General features: G+C 35.6%; 1 protein-coding gene across 1 annotated transcript in view; it reads right to left on the reverse strand.

Moving 5' to 3' along the window:
* Window positions 1-421: 421 nt before the first annotated feature.
* LOC110458767 (hemicentin-2-like) overlaps window positions 422-22567 on the reverse strand; it is a gene marked incomplete at its 5' end in the record, with an annotated part of 38061 nt that continues 15915 nt past the window's right edge. The window contains 14 exons of the mRNA XM_021510670.1: window positions 422-3661; window positions 6729-6761; window positions 6971-7180; window positions 8036-8068; window positions 8282-8491; window positions 9347-9379; window positions 9593-9802; window positions 10182-10217; window positions 10534-10556; window positions 13487-13520; window positions 14718-14858; window positions 15050-15355; window positions 16279-16608; window positions 18096-18377. Coding sequence (XP_021366345.1) covers window positions 3501-3661; window positions 6729-6761; window positions 6971-7180; window positions 8036-8068; window positions 8282-8491; window positions 9347-9379; window positions 9593-9802; window positions 10182-10217; window positions 10534-10556; window positions 13487-13520; window positions 14718-14858; window positions 15050-15355; window positions 16279-16608; window positions 18096-18377 — 2042 coding nt within the window. The remainder of the gene's footprint in view (window positions 3662-6728; window positions 6762-6970; window positions 7181-8035; window positions 8069-8281; window positions 8492-9346; window positions 9380-9592; window positions 9803-10181; window positions 10218-10533; window positions 10557-13486; window positions 13521-14717; window positions 14859-15049; window positions 15356-16278; window positions 16609-18095; window positions 18378-22567) is intronic.

Raw genomic sequence — 22567 nt, forward strand, 5'->3', positions numbered from 1 at the left:
ATTTCATAATCATATTCTATATATTTGTTTGTTTGTTTTCTAGGGGTTTAAGGTTCCGGTAATAACCAGGGTCATATGAGGACTGGTGCCCGGGGTGACACCAACGGGAAGAGAAAGTAGGTGAAAAAGAAAGAAGACAAGACGGAAAGGAAACGAAAAAGTGTTACAATTGAGACCGAATACGAAATTTGGTATCTTCAATACCCTCTAAGTAAAAGACCGTTAGATAACATAAGATTGTCCAGGGGGCTCCACAAAAGTCGCCTTTTACGATACACATACAGTGGGATACAACAGGTATATTCTGGTTTCCTCAATGTCCCCTTTACAGAAGACATGGAAAAGAGCAAGCAACCCCGAATCTGCAGATGTGTGTGTGTGTGTGTGTGTGTGNGGGGGGGGGGGGGGGGGGGGGTTCCTGAACCTGCACTGGTAAAGCATCCGACTTCATTTAACAATTCTTTTAGAATGAGAAAATATGGATGACCAAATGGATATTATTACTGTTATACTTCATTTTCAGTTTTAATTTTAACAATTTGTCTACCGCTTTTTTGAATAACTTCAATATGTGCCATTTTAAGGTTGTGGTGCACGTTAATAGCTGATCTTGATATTCCTTTTCACTGATGCTGGTTTTATTTCTTGAATATTTGGATAAAGTGAACACTCAGAACCAATCTATTTGAATAATACGTAAAAGCATCATACAAATATTTTATGACATACGTTGACATTTTTAAAAATCTACATTATTAAGGCGATATATGTTATTTATGATGCAGGCATACTTTTTATTCATACATATGTAGAATATTTAATCGATGATTGATCGAAGGGCTTACAAAGGTAAATGACACTTTTGATCTTAAAGTATCATGGATGATGCTGATTGTATTGAAACTATATTCAGTCAACAGAATACATATATAAGCAATACGTTGTCAGGCAATCCGTAAATTAACATAATATTCGGACAATAGTCGTTGAAGTAACATCAATAAAAAAAAGACAAAAGAAAAATGGAAAATGTCTGTGATGGCCATCATCATTTCAAGACCAAACATGATTGACAATTTGGTAAACCGGAGAAAGTTGACAATTGTTGAACATATGAATATATGACTTGATAACATATTTTAATAGTACATGCATGCATAATATGTAAACGGAACGAATTTCAAACATAATTCAAATATATTATTTCTCAAACTGTTCAATTCAGCAAAAACACAGTTGTAATTATTTATATTTACATATCTCCCTTTTTCAGCTTTGCAAGACTCAAACGACGTATAAATTAGCATATACGCAATGACAAAAGGCTCAGCGGATTGATTCCTGTTTCAAATATGGCACCGTTCAAGCTTCAGCGAGATAACTGTCCGATGGCAGCCTTTGTTTGTTTCCTTCATCATCTTGAAACATAGAACATATTCGGGATCCATTTTGTCTGATTAAACAATAAAGGGATGCTGGCAAAGTTCTTATTCCATGGATGCACATTCGAAATTCTTTTACGGAAAAGAAAACAACGGCGGCTTTCTTTTGCGACGTTCAACTGCCAGAGCAGTGTATCAATGAATGTACTTAACGACCGTTATACATTAATACATATGTTCCAAGTGATACTAATATTTCTTGATTTCAAATTTAAAAGTGATGAAAAGAAGAAAAATAGTGTTGTTCACAGCATATTTTCTAAACTTACCCATATTTTGATGTAGATTCACTGGCACTATATTATCCTAAAACCACGGCTAGCGTAGTTACCATCCAAACAAACCGCTTCGAATTTCCTTTTCTTTCTATTATTTATGGTGACAATGTGAGGATTGACCTTCATTTCGACAGCGCAAACAATAGTATGAACGTAGTTTGCAACACACATATTCTGTATTGAGCGGAATATGTTCGTTGTCAACTGCGTTCATATTACCGTATGCGCCGTCAAAATGCAGGCCAATCCTTAAGTATGTGTGTTAAAAAACAGCCACACTATAAACTAAACGAGCATGCAATTAAACAAAAGACCTTGACGGCCTGTATAGACCACCCTGAAATTTAGCATTCATGGCAAAAAATGTTCATTAAATATCATACAGCAAATATAATACATTCAAATATTGACTTTGTCTCACCCTTACCTTATTTGGTCCCCTCCGTTCCCGTAGGGACTCACTTGGTTTATAAAACATTGAATCCCATTTGGCAAAAGAACTATATATCAAAGTTGGTTGATCCTTCTTCCGAATAGAAGGAGAGCCTTTATTTAACTTATGGTGCAACGATTTATAAATATAAAGAGGTTGGAATTTTGGATGACTTTAACATTTTAAGGGGGGTTATTGAACTTGAAAGGAAAAAATGACAGATGGACGGGTGGATGACGGACGCTACGCCACAGCTTGGACTCGCTGGTCCTTCGGACCAGGTAAGTTAAAAAACTTAATTTGTCAAGTAATTTCAGTTTAAACCGAATTGAGATATATGTGGTTTTACAAAATACGACGAATTGATTTAAAGCGTAGACCTAACTGAATGTAAAGGTATAGTTCAGTATAAGTGTAATTCTGTTTGTATAGGTTCTGAATATTACATGGCTATTAAGAACAAGACAAAACCATTTACCGAGCATATATCATGAGCAGCTTACTGTAAAGAAAGTATCCCGATACCAAATATGTTTTTTTATTGACTATAATCAGCAATTTTCATACAGAAATCCTATCATCTCAGGATATATCTGCATACCAATTTGGTTACTCTAGTTGAAATAGTATGTAAGACAGGCTTTCGACAAATTTTAAAAACCAGAGGTCAAACATATATCACAGTGACCTTCTTTTCGTTAACTTCACTTCACCATCATCAGAAATATCTGGGTTTCTTTTATTCAAAGGTCAAAACTAAGGTCACAGTTACCAACTTTTTATACCATATACTCCGCTATCCAAATATGTACTTCCATATAAAATATGAATATTCAAGTTTGAATATTATGTGAGATATGCACAAGACAAACTTTGACCTTTCACATTGACCAGCAATATCTAGAGGAGAAGTAGTGTAATTAAAGTTGGTAGCCTATGTGGTTAATTATTAAGACTCTTTTTTTACCCGTGTTAAAATGCACTTTTTAACAGTTTATTTTAGGTATTAAGCTTACGTATGGAAAATCCCACATGTTATATGTTTATCCCAATATGTTGAGGCACATACATATTATTATCATATTCTTTACTGCAGAGATACATACTATTCTATTTAATATATAATTCTGCCAAATCTCATGCATAACGCACAGTTAATTATCGCACAATTAATAGAATAAGAAATTGTTAAAGGCAATATGCATTTGGAGGTCACAAACGAAAACATTTGTGAACCACAGTGTTATGAGATGTATATTTAGGCAAATTAAAGGTGGATTAATATCTAAGCGAAAATATTGTTTGGTTTCCTTTGATGTTGCTGTTATTCAACAAAAGCAGATCACATTAGTCGTTTTTGGTTTCCGCTGGTTGCTGCTCTTCTTCATTGTCTGGTGGCAGGGGAGGCGCATGTTTCGTGAAATCGACATCTGCGTAGTCAGTTTTGTTTTCGATACCATGGATAATGAAGTTTCTGCCGTTTTGATTGTCATCTTTGAATTCGAATTCTATATTGGGAAAAAAAGGGGAGAATCTTGAATCGCTTGTTTTAAAGAAGATTGATCACATCGCCAGAGAATAAATTTCAAATGTGCATTTCTAATAGGAAAATATTTATCATTCAACATTTGATTCATAAAACAGAACGAGTTTTTTCCTGGAAGCAAATATGTCTAGCTTTATACAACGGTTTGATAAAATAAACAAAAAACAGATTGCCTTGATATTATTTTGACGGCTAACACGTCACATTGTGGCTTTGTGAGTTGTTTTCAGCAGATTAGTTTCGAGGCACCGGCCATTTGCTGTCTTTACTTGACAACGGAAACAGACGTTCACGACAGTTCACAAAAACAAAATTACTGTTTGTGTTTTAAACAAACTTAGTTTGCATTACTCATTGGAATATATGGCATCACTGGATTCATACAGTGCAGACTAAAAGCGGGGTTGTTTTTATGTTGAAAAGCACTGTTTTCGATTTGTGAACTCAATTCAAAAATCGTGATTATATTTCTATACCTATCCTAAACACTTGTGTACTTGGATATAGGGTTAGACCAGTTATTACCAGGGATTTGGTCTCTAAGGATGGGGCAGGTTCCGAGACCATTTTGATAGCATACGTGTTACAGTCTCTTTATCTTCAGCAATTGTATATAGGATGGAGATCTCTACTTGGTATACACTATTTTCGGCCCCAAACCTCAACCTCGGAGCTCAGTCCTTCAATTTACGACCAATATGATTGATATCCGTCTTTATTCTAGATAAGAAGGCATTTAAAGCAATAAAGTAGTCCCTCTGTATACCGACCCCCAGTTATATTGTCAACCCCGCATACCGTAATGATGTTGTTAGAAACATTTTCCCCACGATATAAATCTGTTAATTTCGCCATCTGCCAACCATGTCAAATACAAAACTGTTCATACCTCGTGTTTAATCTACATGTATAGGTAAACGTGAGAGCTAATTACCCCAAGTTTACACAATAAAAACTACTCTAATGTTATGTTGTGTATACATATTGTGGTTGTTATTTTTACATTTTATATTTCATTTTCGTAAGTTCACAGCTGTAACGGAGGGGACGGTTATTTCATACGTCGTCAGAGATTTGAATCGATCCTATACTGGATAATACAGTAAAATAAGAAGTGTTCAATTAATAAGATTACTTATAACTAACGCCTAACATGAGTATAATGTTAAAAAATATTGTGTGATCGTTAAAATAAAACCAAACTTTACTGAAATCAAGCTACTACTGCCATGACAGATCACGCGAAATGTTTTCTCAATTCCTGTTACTTTATTTGACCTTTACCAAATATGGGTTTACTACTTTTTTCGCCATATTTACTACGTTTTCCATTTTTGGTCATGGCACCAATATATATAATTCTACCACAATACGCTGTGTTATTCCACTATCAGATCATTGTATAAACACGCTGACTGTTAGATAAATATGAGTTATATACCACACGTGGTATATGACCTACACGAGTTTTGATTGGTCGAGAAGATGAACTTTGACCGGGACGACTTTTTCCACGCGCTCTTTGCCACAATATCTTTTGTTTACGTCGTCTGCTGTCAACATTCGACAAATGTTGGTTATTAAGGCAATATTAAAAGAAGATGATACTTAAAGATTTGATCGCTAGTTTCAGGCAAAATTGCTGCCGACGCTCAATATCGTTTCGACGTCACAACGTCGCGTGTCCAGGTCATGAAACCAAAACAAGATCTGTCACAGTGTCGGAAACATTTCGTTCTCCCAACGTCCCGTTACCGCTATTTGGACGGTCTGACTATGGCTGAACTGTCACTATAAACGTCAACCATAGAACCGTCACGAAGAAACGTAGGCCTATGGTTTTGGACATTAACAGCGATAAGTTCGTCTTCGTCAGTTGGCGGGAGGCAGACGTCGTACGATATGCTTACGCGCATATAGTCCGTGGTGAATTTATATAAATTAATGCAATACTGCTACTCCCAATATTTAAAGTCGTTCATCTATTATAATTTTTGCATGAAGTCGTTGCCGAAACATTAATTTTGACAATTATTAGATTTGTAAAAAAAAAAGCCATTTTTGAATATTAATGATTGACTTTTTATATATGGTTCATATCACTACGCCAGCCTTGTCAACAAATACATGTGCGTATGTTATTTCCGACTGATCATGAGATTGTGGTAGAAACAGATCACACGACTCGTGGTTGTGGAGTATGGTATTTATTTCACTTTCATTAGTTAAAATTAGCTAAAGCTCGTGTCTTTTGTAACTTTTGAAAATTAACTAACTCGAGTGAAATAAATACCATATTCAACAACCGCTCGTTGTGTAACCTCTACATCTGACCTATAACGGAAGAGAGACGACGTTTCCAAACACGATGTCATGCGATCAAAACAACTCTTTCATACCTAAGGATGTAGGATAGGGAAATTCAACCCTCAGGCTTTTCAAATTTTGTAAAATCCGACGCTTCCTTAACAATCGAAGAATGCTCGAAAACAAATATGGTTGAAATCCATCTCTTTATTCCAGGGAAGAAGTCCCTTTCAGCAATATTGCCATATTACTCCTTTTTGCCCCCACCCCTCAACCCCTTCCACTGATAAAAATGTTCTACACCAAATTTGGTTCAAATCCCTCCATTTATACAGAAGGAGAGGGGTTTTTAAACCCGTTTCCCTTGTTCTCTTTTATCGGTCTCCACCTCTTCCCCCAGTGAAGCTTATCCTTCCTTTTTTTCAAAACTGAATGCCCCTTGCCGCAGGATATTACTCTGGTCCCATGGGTGCCACACCCTCCATTTATACCAAGTTAATTTCCCTTTGTCCAAGATTGATCTTAACCTTATTTGGTTCGAATCCCGCAATCCATACCTAAAAATAAGGATTTTAAACATTTTTGACTGTGTTCTCCCTAATGGGTTCTTGCCTCTGGGTCCCCCCACTTATCGCCCGGGAGCCACACTCTCCATTTTATCCTCCCGTCGGGGAAGAGTGTTAACAACCAAGTCGTACTCGCTAATCTCTTGTAGTTTATACCTGTTTGCTTCTTTTCCCCTTCTTTTTGTTTTCCTACAATACAAACTGAAATTAATTGCATTCACGTCAACATAGAAACAATTTACCTCACTTTTTCGTGATATGGTATTGTTATTTGAATTTTTTAAGGAAATATATTTGTGATTAAGTCTATCCTATCTCTTCTTTAAACTTGTAACGAACATGGACATGATTTTTTAAACGTCTTTTTTAGAGTTAATACATGAGAAAATATAGTATACCTTTGCCTAATTTGTTTTTTGGTTTTTTAACTTCTGCATACACATCGTTAACGTTTTCGAGTTGTTCAGTCTTCGGTTTGTTCACAACAGCATCAACTGCGTCTGGCGATCCAGGCTTTCCCTTTGAAGGTTTCTGAACAACAGCATATTCCGAGGAAGTTCCTGGTTGAGCGTCAACGGACTCGTATAGAATGTTGTTCTGGAGTCCAACTGTGAGACAACATATTACCTGTCATGGGTGATTTTATTAATAACAAATGCATTTGGTAGTACAGTGATACTATCTTCCTAATACTTAATGTTTGTGTCGAGATTCAAATTGCATTTACCTACACGCATTTTACATCGAATCCATAGAACAAAATTAGATGTTTTGGTGAATATCAAAGATCGTTTTAATGGTTCGAGGCATAACCTAAAATTGGCATTAATTTCATTTCAACATAAACGGTATTTTTTGAACAGAACACACTTTGAACTGCCTTTATTCATATGACTTTCGGTCTTGATTGTTTGATGAACTTGCACAAATGTTATGTTGGAGTATCTACTAAAGCTTTGTTATCCCTTTCAAGTTTGTTTCAACTTTACTTTGCAGTTAGGTCTTTTTCATATGGAAAACATTCGAACATTTTCGTAAATGTCCTAAAGACCAATTACACCGATTAAAAACAAACTTGTGCACATGCTTCTTAAATAACAATCCAAATTTCCAAAATGGCCGCCCTATGTCCGATTTGTAGCCGCTCTAGAACCTGATTGGCTTAACCATTTCAGATTTCTCTAAAACGACTTCATCACTATACTTATAGGTTAAATAAATCCTTTCTTAGAGTGACTGCTACCATGACTGTCATATTAAAATTAAACACCGATTCTATTTTGCTGATGATGTTCAACTTTGAAAATTACCTGTACATAATATATACAAAATTATTATTTTTGTGTTGTTTCAAAATGAGTCCCCCCACTTATCGTCAGGGAGCCACACTCTCCATTTTACCCTCCCGTCGGGGAAGGGAGTTAACAACAAAGTTGTACTCGCTAATCTCTTGTAGTTCATACCTGTTTGCTTCTTTACCCCTTCTTTTTGTTTTCCTACAACAAAACAAACTGAAATTAATTGCATTCACGTCAACATAGAAACAATTGTACCTCACTTTTTCGTGATATGGTATTGTTATTTGTAATTTTTAAGGAAATATATTTGTGATTAAGTCTATCCTATCTCTTCTTTAAAATTGTTACGAACATGGACATGATTTTTTAAATGTCTTTTTTAGAGTTAATACATGAGAAAATATAGTATACCTTTGCCTAATTTGGTTTTTGGTTTTTTAACTTCTGCATACACATCGTTAACGTTTTGGAGTTGTTCAGTCTTCGGTTTGTTCACAACAGCATCAACTGCGTCTGGCGATCCAGGTTTTCCTTTTGAAGGTTTCTGAACAACAGCATAGTCCGAGGAAGTTCCTGGTTGAGCCTCACCGGACTCGTATAGAATGTTGTTCTGGAGTCCAACTGTGAGACAACATATTACCTGTCATGTGTGATTTTATTAATAACAAATGCATTTGGTAGTACAGTGATACTATCTTCCTAATACTTAATGTTTGTGTCGAGATTCAAATTGCATTTACCTACACGCATTTTACATCGAATCCATAGAACAAAATTAGATGTTTTGGTGAATATCAAAGATCGTTTTAATGGTTCGAGGCATAACCTAAAATTGGCATTAATTTCATTTCAACATAAACGGTATTTTTTGAACAGAACACACTTTGAACTGCCTTTATTCATATGACTTTCGGTCTTGATTGTTTGATGAACTTGCACAAATGTTATGTTGGAGTATCTACTAAAGCTTTGTTATCCCTTTCAAGTTTGTTTCAACTTTACTTTGCAGTTAGGTCTTTTTCATATGGAAAACATTCGAACATTTTCGTAAATGTCCTAAAGACCAATTACACCGATTAAAAACAAACTTGTGCACATGCTTCTTAAATAACAATCCAAATTTCCAAAATGGCCGCCCTATGTCCGATTTGTAGCCGCTCTAGAACCTGATTGGCTTAACCATTTCAGATTTCTCTAAAACGACTTCATCACTATACTTATAGGTTAAATAAATCCTTTCTTAGAGTGACTGCTACCATGACTGTCATATTAAAATTAAACACCGATTCTATTTTGCTGATGATGTTCAACTTTGAAAATTACCTGTACATAATATATACAAAATTATTATTTTTGTGTTGTTTCAAAATGAGTCCCCCCACTTATCGTCAGGGAGCCACACTCTCCATTTTACCCTCCCGTCGGGGAAGGGAGTTAACAACAAAGTTGTACTCGCTAATCTCTTGTAGTTCATACCTGTTTGCTTCTTTACCCCTTCTTTTTGTTTTCCTACAACAAAACAAACTGAAATTAATTGCATTCACGTCAACATAGAAACAATTGTACCTCACTTTTTCGTGATATGGTATTGTTATTTGTAATTTTTAAGGAAATATATTTGTGATTAAGTCTATCCTATCTCTTCTTTAAAATTGTTACGAACATGGACATGATTTTTTAAATGTCTTTTTTAGAGTTAATACATGAGAAAATATAGTATACCTTTGCCTAATTTGGTTTTTGGTTTTTTAACTTCTGCATACACATCGTTAACGTTTTGGAGTTGTTCAGTCTTCGGTTTGTTCACAACAGCATCAACTGCGTCTGGCGATCCAGGTTTTCCTTTTGAAGGTTTCTGAACAACAGCATAGTCCGAGGAAGTTCCTGGTTGAGCCTCACCGGACTCGTATAGAATGTTGTTCTGGAGTCCATCTGTGAGACAACATATTACCTGTCATGTGTGATTTTATTAATAACAAATGCAATTGGTAGTGCAGTGATATTATCTTCCTAATACTTAATGTTTGTGTCGAGATCCAAATTTCATTTACCTACATGAATTAGCAAGCGATAATTTTGATTCTCTAGTGCGAGGCGTGTATTGAGCAAATATATAACGAAAGCAAAAATAAAAACTAAACTTAGAAAGGATTACAAATATTACACTTCACATACATATTACCTTAACAAACTTTGAACGGTACAAATGCTGTATATATACATCGTCAAGCTTAATTCTATTAACTCTATGCCGTTATCTAGCTGAAAATTATTTGGACAGACATAATGGTTCAATTACAAATGTACTCACCCGATGATTCATACAGAATATTGGGTTTCATGCCATCTGTTCGAAAAAAAGAAAATAAAGAAGCCAATAGAGCTTGTCTTGTTCACCTGTTTTTGTTTTTTATTATCTGAATTAAGAGCCTAAAACCGAAAATGTGTCATAACAATTCAGGTTGTTTAAATTATATTTTTTCCAATCGATAGAAAGTAGAACTATTGTGACCTTAATATCAATCCTGTGATGGAGCGAAACTTGCCCAACATCCTGAAATCGCACTGATTAAATTCCCCCAGTAAAACAGCTTCAAATTGTTATTGTTTGAGGTAGTTATAATGTAACAGAAGACAGAAAATAAAACAAAATTATGAATTACCTTTACTATCATCTTCGGCGGATCTGTAATAAATAATGGCAACTACTTTTTTAAATACGAACGTTTGTTATTCACGCAATTAACATCGAATCCATTGAACAAAGTTAGTTGTTTCGTGACTATCAAAGAACAGTTTAATGGTTCGAGGCATAACCTTAAATTGGCATTAATTGCATATCAACATAAATGGTATTTTTTGAACAGAACAAACTTTGGACCGCCTTTATTCATATGACTTCCGGTCTTGATTGTTTGATGAACTTGCACAAATGTTATGTTGGAGTATCTACTAAGGCTTTGTTATCCCTTTCAAGTTTGTTTTACCTCTACTTTGCAGTTAGGTCTTTTTCATATGGAAAACAATCCAACATTGTCGTAAATGTCCTAAAGACCAATAAGACCGATTAACAAAAAACCGTGTACACATGCTTCTTTAATAACAAACTGAAATCCAACATGGCCGCCCTAAGTCCGATTTGTAGCCGCTCTAGAACCTGATTGGCTTACACATTTCAGATTTCTCTAAAACGACTGCATCACTATACTCATAGGTTAAATAAATCCTTTCTTAGAGTGATCGCTACCATGACCGTCAAATTAAAATTAAACACCGATTCTATTTTGCTGATGATGTTCAACTTTGAAAATTACCTGTACATAATATATACAAAATTATTACTTTTGTGTTGTTTTAAAATGATGATGACCTTCATTCAAGGTTAGTGTGGTCGAATATGTTAAAAGTCTCAAATAACTTCTATTAAAGAACCATAAGGCTTCAAGATCATGATATTTAACAGTATAGATACGATGCAAGGCTATGAAAACTACATATATACATTGACCCATGTTCAGTCTCAGATTTAGAGAATATTGTTATGTTTTATCTAGCAGCTAGTATGTATGACTCGAGGACATAAGCCTAAGGGGATAGTCAGTTCCGCCATACTGTATGATCATTATATAACTTGTGAACTGGAAAAGACTGATAAGGGTTTTGCTTATTTTTGGCGAATACTTAATGTACAAACTGCACACACTGTGTATGTCAGCCATGCCCTTCCATAATTTGTCGCTTGTTATAAGTGCTTTGAAAACATCAATATATTGATATATTTTTCCGCAAAAGAAGCTATATAACCAGTGTCATTGATAGGGCATGTCTTGTTTATAATATGAAGTTTTGTAAGAATAGTTAAATTACACAAATAATGCGTTTGGTTATTTGTTAGGTCTGCAACCAAAAAAACGTTAACATAGCCTAATTCATTATGAAACAAGTACTAATTGTAATGGGAGGCCATTACAGATGTCCCCCAAACTGCCCCCATTGTCGCAAAGATGCATCATAAAAGGTTAGCAATGTCATAATATAATTACAATATACATACTAAATTTGAGTGACATCGCACAATTTCTGATTTGCGACCAATCAGAAGTGTATGTGTGGTTGCTATGACAACGACAGCTATGCGATTGAATTCGCAGTCCCCTAATACCCATATATACCAATTTAAAATCGACCAATATATAAATTTCGACCAATCATAGGCAAGGAATTGGCAATCATTGTGTTTCGTCACAAAACAAACACCGCAGTTGTATTTGTAAAGCCATACTTCACCTATGCACCAAATTTCATCCAAATCGGACAGTATTTAAATTTTGACAAATCAGAGGGGAAAACACGGCGGTCATTTTGTTGAAATGTGAAATCTAAGCTACGGAAGTGATCATTGTCCTATGATACACCTACATACTAAATTTTATCAAAATTGGACAATATTTAAATTTCTACCATTAAGAGGACAGGAAATGGGGGCCGAGTGTTCGTTGACCCATAATTCACCTATATACCCAATTTGATCGAAATCGGACAATATTTAAATTTCGACCAACCAGAGGTCAGGAAATGGTGGTCATTTTTTTAATCACAAAACATTATCACAAAACCAACACCGCAGTTGTATTCGTAGTGCCATACTACACATATGCACCAAATTTCATCCAAATCGGATAGTATTTAAATTTTCACTAATCAGAGGGAAAACAAAACGGCGGCCGTTTTGTTGAAATGTGAAATCGGAAGTGATCATCGTCCTATGATACATCTACATACTAAATTTGATAATTTGACCAATCAGAGGTCAGGAAATGGATGCCATTTTGTTTAATCACAAATTTCGACCAATCAAAGGCTGCCGTCTGGCTGATCAGTCGGCTGACCGATCGAAAAACGAAAATACTCTTGCGCACCGCGTGTCATACACAAACACTCACGTAAAGTTTCGTTAAATCCCGCCCTACGGTTTTCGAGAAACATGTCGGAAACCATGTCGGCGGAAGAAATAAGAATAATAAAAAAAAAAATCTATAAAAATAATAAGAAGCGGAGCAAAAACACTATGTCCCCAAATTTAGGGGGACAAAGTTATTAATTATAATTATTATAATTCTCGAAAGTGTTTCATGCAAATATGATCTTTTCATGCAATACACTTTTGGAGTGTATTGGATTCGCGTTATATATCCAATTTGAAGACATGACAGAGGTTTGACATGTAAACAACAGAAAATTTCACAGCGATCGATTGTTAAACCGCACAGAAGTGCGAAATATGGGCGGACAATGTGCTCACAGTAATTGTTGCATAGTCCAAACTCACAACTGTTAACCTGTGCAAATTCAGTTCAACAAAATTTGTGTTTCAGTTAAAAAAGATTACCAAAAGGACATGGTGGTCGAATTGGACCTCAAAGCGAATCCCAATACTATATTTAGAGAATGTATCAAAAACAAATAGATGTTAAAAACCAGTTTTTACCATAATTGATAATGTAACTCATCATTTTATTTACTTGAAATGTACTTTTTGGTCTTCAGAATGTATGCGTGAATGTTTACTGAACAAAACAAAAAAAGGGCACCAAAATTACCAGGTCAAACACTCACCTCCTATCCCTTGGGACCATCTCAGTATCCTCATCTGAAAAAAAATGCTTAATTTTTTAAAACAACATTGAAGTATTTTTTGTTAATGATATTTTTCTTCATCAAATATTTTTGGTCAGCTATAAGGTCAGCTAAACTTTGTAAGAAAAAATAAGAAACATTGAGATACGAAACTGGGGAACTATTTGGATCAAAACTAAGCAGGCTGCAGTTAGTAAAAAATGAAGCATTTTGAGTGAAGTTGCAAAATTGCAATTCATTAATCGATCTGATGAAAAATGTCATTTTTGTACAAATACAGATTCACCATGTCATCTGTTTTACAATTGTAATTATGTTTGTATGACATGTAGAATTTCCTACTTCTGTGGAAATGTTGATTATTTGACATCATTAGAAATGAAGTGAACAAAATATTACTTGGGGATTATGAAGATGACCAAAACAATTCATTTTACTCCTTAACAATAACTATAAAGTATACAATTTTGAATGTTTAAAGTGTAGTGAAATACTAAAACAAGAACATTATTGTCACCTCTGCCTTTGCAATATTTACAGAAATATTATTATATAATATATAAACTTATCTTAGAACTATAAAACCAATAAATGAAGAATATGTTTATGCCATCAAAGAATCACTAATATAAGCTAGTAATATGTGTACATGTATGTTAATATAGTGTAACTATGATGCTAACATGTAACTCTGATGAATTTAGCAAAAACTGTGAGTATAAATACAACTGTGTGGATTAAATATAACTATCTTGATAAAGTGCAACTGAAGTAATAAAATGTAACTATTGTTATATAGTGTAGCCATAATGACATAACTGTGTATAACTCTTCTTGGACGGGTCCCACTTGTGATGACTGTGATGTCACAATGTCAGTTTCACATGACTATCTATTTACCATTTGTTTCAGACAGGTGAAAACAGGTCGAATCATCGTAACAAAATCCACCATAACTTCTTTATCACTAACTAACTCTCATACATTTTTAGGTTCTTACATCTTTACTTGTGTCACCATTCCATGCTTTCCATGTCTTATATCGAATGGTTAAAAGTGAAGTATTTAAAAAAAATACGACAGCCCTTACTTTAGGCAAGTTACAGGCCTAAAGTTGTGAGTGTAGAAATGTATTTAACGACGGGTGGTAAATGACAAAGGAAGGTTCAGATCGATGACACATGTAAAGATATCATCAACTGGATTTTACCTCTTGTGTGTTTTCCAGATGACCTTCTCTTCGTTATAATGATTACAACTATAACAGCTAAAACAATGATAGCAACCACAGATCCACCCACTCCGCCAAGTATCGCTATTAAAAGAGAGTTCTCAGAGGAGGATTCTGCAACTGATTAAAAATATAGAATAAAATGTAAGTGAAATAAGTAAAACACAATGCATGTCAAACATTATATCAAGTGTGTTAAACAATACAAATCCAATGAATAAAAATGATGAAAAAGTAACATAGTATTTCTTTAAGGCTGCTTTTTATTCACTGATAATGAAGTATATTGAAGCGAAACTGCTCGTAATCACCTTTCGTAGCGCAGCTTACGTCCTTTATAAATGTCGAGTTCCCAAAAACATTCACAGCATACACTGTGAAAAAATGCTGTGTGCCAGGTGTAAGGTCAGATACCGTTATATTGATGATTCGGTGCTGCCCCGGGTCCTGCAATTTTTCGAGGGTTTGTTCAATAACAAAGTTGTCCTTTTCACTTTCCCTTCTTCCAACAGCGAATGTCTGGTCAGCTCCCCCGTTGAATGCCGATCTCCAGCTTAAGATGACACGATCTGTATTTGGACACACAGCTCTACCTTCATACGGGGGATTTGGTTTTCCTGGGGGTGAACAAATATTATATCGGAGGTGGTTTAAGCAAATATTTAAATGGAATATTTTTTCTTTTCATATTTTGAATTAAACTTCCTATCTATTTAGGATTACAATGTTCAGTAAAAAGTGTCATCTACAAAACATCACCACTTAATATATTTACACGTGATGATTAGACAACCATGGAGTAAACACTTTACATGAAAATGTGAATTATTCAAAAATCAGTAAAAGTGACCTAGTTATGGTGGGAAAACAAACGTTCACATTTATATGTAAGCGCACTTGAAAAAAGGCTCATGATATGTTGCATTTATAGTTCGTAAGAGACGAACATAAAGATAACTAACGCATAAACGTTAATGAACCTATAAAAAGCTATAATTTGACAACACTGTCTATTTAAACGAGTTTCAGTTTGATGATCAGGGGAATTGAAAATAATTAAAGTTTCCTTACTTCCATGTTCCTGACATATTTTTTCTTCATGGGCAAATGACTGTTTAGTAACATGTATGGCAGTACATGCGAATGATAAAAAGAATTTCAAAAACGGAAGGAAGTACTGAGCTTCGCACAACGTAGGAACTACATAACCTGACCTATTTTCTAAGTGTTTGCCATGTGCGAGAGATCATAATCAGGATTGGATTATGCAAATACATATTTTATCAAAAGACAAAAGGTCTATCCGTCAGGACTCCCTTCACAATGCCAATTAACATGTGTTGATTAAATTGATACCGCATGTTTAAAGCATATTTCAAAAAAGATATTTTAAAATAAATATGAGTGATCTTCATTATCCCAAACTACGTCTACACAAGATATGGTCTTATATACACTATCAACACAACCAGAGGAAAACAAGGCAAAGTGACAGGAACATACTCAAAATGACAGTTTTGTGCTAAAATTATTACTTTACCTTTAGCAGCAACTGTGAAAGTGAGTGTCCCGTTGCCCTCACTGTTTGTGGCCGTTACATTATATAATCCAAACCAGGCCTCCTGTATGTTCGCACGTGTCCCCACTGACAAAGCTGACAGGTTTGATGTAAAATGTGTATTATGTATAACAAAGTTGTCTGTCCCGTTGTTTAGCTCAGTAAAAGAAGTATGTGAAGAGTTTTGGAAAGTCCATGTGAACGATGACGGTTTCGGGTTCGAAAGAAACATGGCATTCATAGTTAGATGATCATGAGTGGCCAAACCCAGTTTTCGGACTGTGAACACTCTTGGATCAAGGCGCGGCGAACCTGATTTGGATGCCATTAAAAAAAATAAGAACATTTATTGCTCTACTATTTAGTATCACAAACATGCACACACACACACACACATATATATATACAGACAAGCACACCACCGCACACCTACTAACATACACACAAATATGATGAAAACGTTAACCATTGTCTTTAAGATAGTATAGTGGTATACGGTGAATGCGGGTATGAGTTGATATAGACAACCATTTATTTTTATTCTTATTTTTGCGAAAATCTTGACAAACAAATCCGTAAAGCAACCCAGACCTCAACTTGTCGTGAGTGATTATATTGGGTTTTTTTCTATTGAGGACTTTGAATTTCTTTTCCATATAAAAAGCGTATAACTTTGTATTTATATATTGATCAAATGGATAATATTCTGACATTATGTTTATTTTCTAAAAGTGTGGACAAAAATATAAATCCCTGCTTCCTTGTATTCACTGTTTTCTTTACCGTCAATTACGTTATGAAGCTAACGCTGTTTTTTCATTGAAGTAACAGACCGTGTTAGTTAATCTTAATTATATTTTCAAGCTGGCGGTCGGGTTCAGTCGACGTAATGGAGCGGACTTACAATAGAGTGCGTAACAAGCTAACAAGGTTCTTTGTAATCAGCTGGCGGCGTGTTTTTTACGTTATTAATTTTACGGACATCTTTACATTACGTTTTCTTTAACGACGTTGTTAACATTACAGCTTACCTTGGCATACGTCATTTACATGACAACGTGTTTTACCGACGTTACCATCATTCAAGTGAATTCACAATAAGCGTTTCAACAAATTTAACACCAGGACATTTAATTTAAGTTTGAGTTGTTTTCGTTCTGCACAAATCTTGATTACGTTGTTTCTACTAACGTGATTAGCTACATAGCGAAAAACATATTTCAGGGTTCACGTCAGCGTCACGTCACCATACATGAGCACTGGTGGGCATTGACACCTTGTCGAGAGATACGGTTTTAAATGGATAATATAAGTTCATTGAGTTTTCAACTTACTTCAGATTACAATATTAACCTGGCGACGTGGTTTCAGCGACTTTATCAACCTTTGACTATTGTACTGATTTTGGTTCTTTGTTCGCGAATATGATATATCTTCATGACTTAGAGTTTAGGTCGTCTTATGCTTCTCCATCTGGAGACGAGAAGCAGCAGGCGACGGAAAGATTAGCAATTTTTCTGTTTCAAAAAAGACAATTCATTTTATTAAAAAACTTGATTGAATCAATTAAAATAGATGTGCCGCTATATTTCGAAAAAAATAATCTAAAAATCTTCGTTTGTATCATGTGCATGTATCGGTTACTTATTTATTTCAAGCAGGATGTCGACATGGGGTATTCTTGGTACGAATATATATATATTAGTAATGACTAAAGATTAATGATCATTTGTGGCGTCAACAATGCGGTCAGATATAAATTTCGTGGTTTTCGAATCAGTAAAGAAAATAGAACATACACAAAACGTTGATCCTTATGTCCTTGGTAACCGATGTGTTAGAGACACTGTTCCGTGCAGAACAGGTGTACAGTCCTGTGTCAAAACAGCCAGCAGAAGTCAGCGTGAAGCTACTCTCCAGTACATCTGTGATGGTTAACAGTTGCGTGTCATTGTTTTTGTAGTACCATGTTATTGTAGACGATGGGACACTCTCCACCTTACAAATGAGCGTCTTGGATCCATGTTCCATCACATCAGCGTCTCCTTGATTGTACCCAAGGCTGTCTATTGCAGGAGGAACTAAAATGTAGAATAACTAATTATGTAACTTTGCATAACAATAAGGTTTTGATTTAAATTCGAAAATTTGGCTACATAGACCTTTTATCCAGTTTGACGGCTGACGAATCAAGTAAATCGACTTTAATCTGAATTGGAGCTGAATCAATACTCAATTTCTGGTTTAGAATTTATTACGTGATTTAGAGATCATAGAAACAAAATAAATGATTAACTTCAAAAGGAAGAAACAGACCTGATTGACAAAATCATGTGTTCATATCTATTTTATAAAAAAAAGAAAATGTAGGAAGATTGCTTGTGATTAGTGACACATTGTGTCGTAGGGAAGTATGTTCAGTGACAGTTAAACTATACTTGTGTTTTGATTTTCTCTATCCTAGTTATAACACATTACATGAGAAACATTTAAGAAACTTTATAATATGCGAACAGATGTATTAATCATTCTTGTAGTTTCAGCTGATAATAGTCGCTATCATTCTTACTTTTTATTGTTAATATAAGCAAAATATAAATGCAGGGAAATATCTGATGTTTACAGTAGCTTAAGCATTTGTAACATATTTATTTTATTGTTTCTGCATGTAGAACAAAGCTTTTGGGGACTTGTAAAATAAAGTGATGCCTTCAATTTATTACCGAAAGAGCATATTAGTTTCCATAGGTACGAAATGCCTGGGGGCTTGGATGACAATACATTGCTCATGACACTCGTAGTTGATTTGATAGGCCTCTCGAGTTGGGGAAGGAATCTTCATTTTACATTTGGAAATCCTCGTCCTTCAATGACCATTTTCACCAAGTTTGCATAACCTCCTACTGAACATGGACAAAATATACCCAAAAGTGTGATTTCTCAATAAAAAAAAAACTTTTGTTAACTTAATATCATCCCAAGGGCGAACGAATTGTCCGTGAGTTCCCGAATTTACAATTACAATTAAGCCACTGATGATCTCACCTTCCATGAAGAGAACTTGACTCTAGAGAAGATTTTTTATTATGGGTTAAACTTCCCTTCGGGGCCCAGCCGGGCCCCTGGGGTCAGGGCAGGCATCTCAATTTTACAATTTTAATTGACCATCTACCTCTAAGAATGATTATCACCAAGTTTGATTAATTACCTACCAAAAATGTACAAAATATACCCAAAAGTGTGAATTTCGTATGTTATATAGGGTATTTAATCAGCGTATCAGGGCTTTTCAGTTGTTATTGTTATGATTCTTATTCTTATTAATATTATTATTCTGCCATGTTTGTTATATGCAGACAATGTTTTGATTCGTAGAAGATGTCTTCATTGTCTTTCATGTATATTGAAGGTCAAGGTATAAAGGTGTGCATATCAATTTTTTTAAGTAAGTAAACATTTCAATATGGCCGCCATTACGTCACGGGTCAAAATCTAAACACGGCCATAATTCAGCATTCATGCGATAATATCATGTGTAGACATTCTTCGGGGCTAACTTGTTTTCATTACAAGTTAATACAAAACAGGTCAAAATAAAAAATCCTCGCTGTTTGGTAAAAGGTCACCAATTTTCAACTTTTTTTTAAAATCTTTTGTAGTCGATAGGGAAATACATCCTTCTGAATTTGATGCGTTCATGTTTTGAAACTTTCCTTTGATCATTTAAAACTGTAGACAACATGCTAAAACCTATTTCTTATGATGGTAAATTGATTTAAACATAGTATACAGATTTTTTTTCCCAGATATCCTTCCTAATTTGGTAACATTTTGACTTCATTGAAAAAAAATATGGCTACCATGACGTCATATCCGTTTTACCTTAATCAAAATAACTCATTAATGCGAAAAGGTATTAAGTTCATCTTTGGATATGTTTTGTAATCCAACAAAACAAAGGTTTTTCCCAGGAAAATATTTTTGGTCAAAGGTGAACTTTCGGTTTTCGGTACAAGTCAAAGTTTAAATGCACCATATTGGGTAACACACTTTATAAACCTTCTGAAGTACTACAAGATCTAGAGTCTTGATATTTGATATAACCGATGCTGATATGTTTAGCGTTCAGGCTAAATATATCGGTTAACCTTGGTCAACAGTCAAGGTCACAGGGGTCAAATGTTAAAAAAACGTTTGAGACATATACATGATATTTTACTATCGTGTTGAGGGTGTAAATTCACATACTTTTCTCAGGAAATATTTTTGTCTCAGAGGTCAATATCCGACTTTTGGTAGGGGTCAAATTTCAACTACACTATTTTGGGTTACTAGCTTTAAACATTTTCTTTTCACGTTCTACGAGGTCTAGAGTCTTGCTATTTAATAGGTAAGTTGCTTAGATGTTTGATTATCATGTTTTAGAAAATAGTTGACGTTGATGAACTCCCTTAGTCAAAGAGGTCAAGTTGAAACTTCATTAAACCAAAATATTTCGAAAATTGTTTCAGACATTGATACTATATTATGTAAAGGACGCATATGCTCAATATTTTCTTTGAAAACATTTTTTTATCAAAGGTCAACTTTGGTGTTCAATAGGGGTCAAATTTCGAATGTGCTATTCCAAGGGCACAGCTTTAAAAACTTCTTTGAAATTTATATAAGGTCTAGAGTATATATATTTGATCTGTAACATGTCAAGGTGACTGACTATCAAGCTTGAAAAAATGGTTTACTAACAAGGTCACAAGGGTCAAACTTTTCAAAACACTATACTGAACAAAAAAAGAAACGCACAATTAAATCATGCTATCAATAGCCTATGATATTTTGGGAAATTTGTACAAAATTGTATATCAATATGAAGGGACAAGTCTACTCTTTACAATACTGTAGAAAAAAAGTCTGTGTGACGTCACTCGTGTCATCAGTAGCTACTCAAAGTGGGATACTCGCGAAAAACAAAATGACACTTCAGTACCTGGTGTGGACACCCCTTGCACGAATCCCTGCACGGAATCTCCTATGCATTGAATTCATGAGAACATTTATTCGCCTTAAGGGAATGTTGTTCCATTCTTGTGTAACGCTGCGATCAATTGGGCGCGGTTAGTTTGGGGGGGGGGGGGGGCGTTTCCTAATACGCCTGTCCAGCTCATCCCACACATGCTCAATGGGAGACATGTCGGGGCTATATGGGGGCCATTCCAGAGGCTGAACGTTGTTTGCCGTGAGAAAATCACGACAGACTCTGGCAACATGCGGTCGAGCATTGTCTTGCTGGAAAATTAGGTTATGACGTCTGAGAAGTGGAAGGACATGTGGTTGGCGGATCTGGTCTCTGTATCGAACGACATTGAGGTTTTGATCCAGGACAACTAAGGGGGATTTTACTCCAATGGAGATGCCACCCCAAACCATTACAGAAGCCCCACCGAATCTATCGCGTTCAACCACACATGCGTCTGCGAAACGCTCACCGCGTCTGCGATATACCCTTTCTCTTCCGTCTGAGCGATACAGACAGAATCTAGACTCGTCGGTGAACATCACACGCCTCCATCGACACATCCCAAACCTATTCGGGCCATGTCTGCGCATCCAGTCAAGACACACTTGCCGCCTCCGTGGTGTCAGAGGTGGCCCGATATAAGGTCGGCGTGCAATGATTTTCTCGGCACGCAAGCGGTTCCTGGTAGTTTGAGGACTAATGAGTCTGCCATGAGTACCTAAGGTATGCGACGCAGTCTCTACATCAGTCTTGAATCTGTTGTGCGACAATCGAATCGCCCTGTCTTGTCGTGCGGTCGTTACACGCGGATGACCGCTCATTGGACGATCGGAAACTAACCCAGTAGCACGGAAACGTGTACAGACACGGTTAATTGTACACGGGCCAACACCAAACTGCCGTGCGACAGCAGTTTGGCTATGACTATCCATCAACATCGCAATTACTCTACCCCACTGAATTTGCGTTAAGTGTGGCATCTCAGTCAATTGCGAAATCAAAATGCCAACGTGGAAATAATGTGGCTGAACTTAGAGTATCCGTTGAGATTATTTGTTTGAATCGTTCTAGATATAATACCTGACCAAATATTCCATTATTTCCTGATGACAGCTAAGGTGTACTGCAGGCAGGGTTGGGGGGGGGGGGGGGACTTTGTGCGTTTCTTTTTTTGTTCAGTATAAAGCAACCTCTCCCAAATAAGGAAGAGGCATAGGTACATGCTATTTGGCAAGGAGCATTCATAAATGAAAGGCC

The sequence above is a fragment of the Mizuhopecten yessoensis genome, unplaced genomic scaffold, assembly GCF_002113885.1.
Source record: "Mizuhopecten yessoensis strain PY_sf001 unplaced genomic scaffold, ASM211388v2 scaffold9757, whole genome shotgun sequence".
NCBI lineage: Eukaryota > Metazoa > Mollusca > Bivalvia > Pectinida > Pectinidae > Mizuhopecten > Mizuhopecten yessoensis.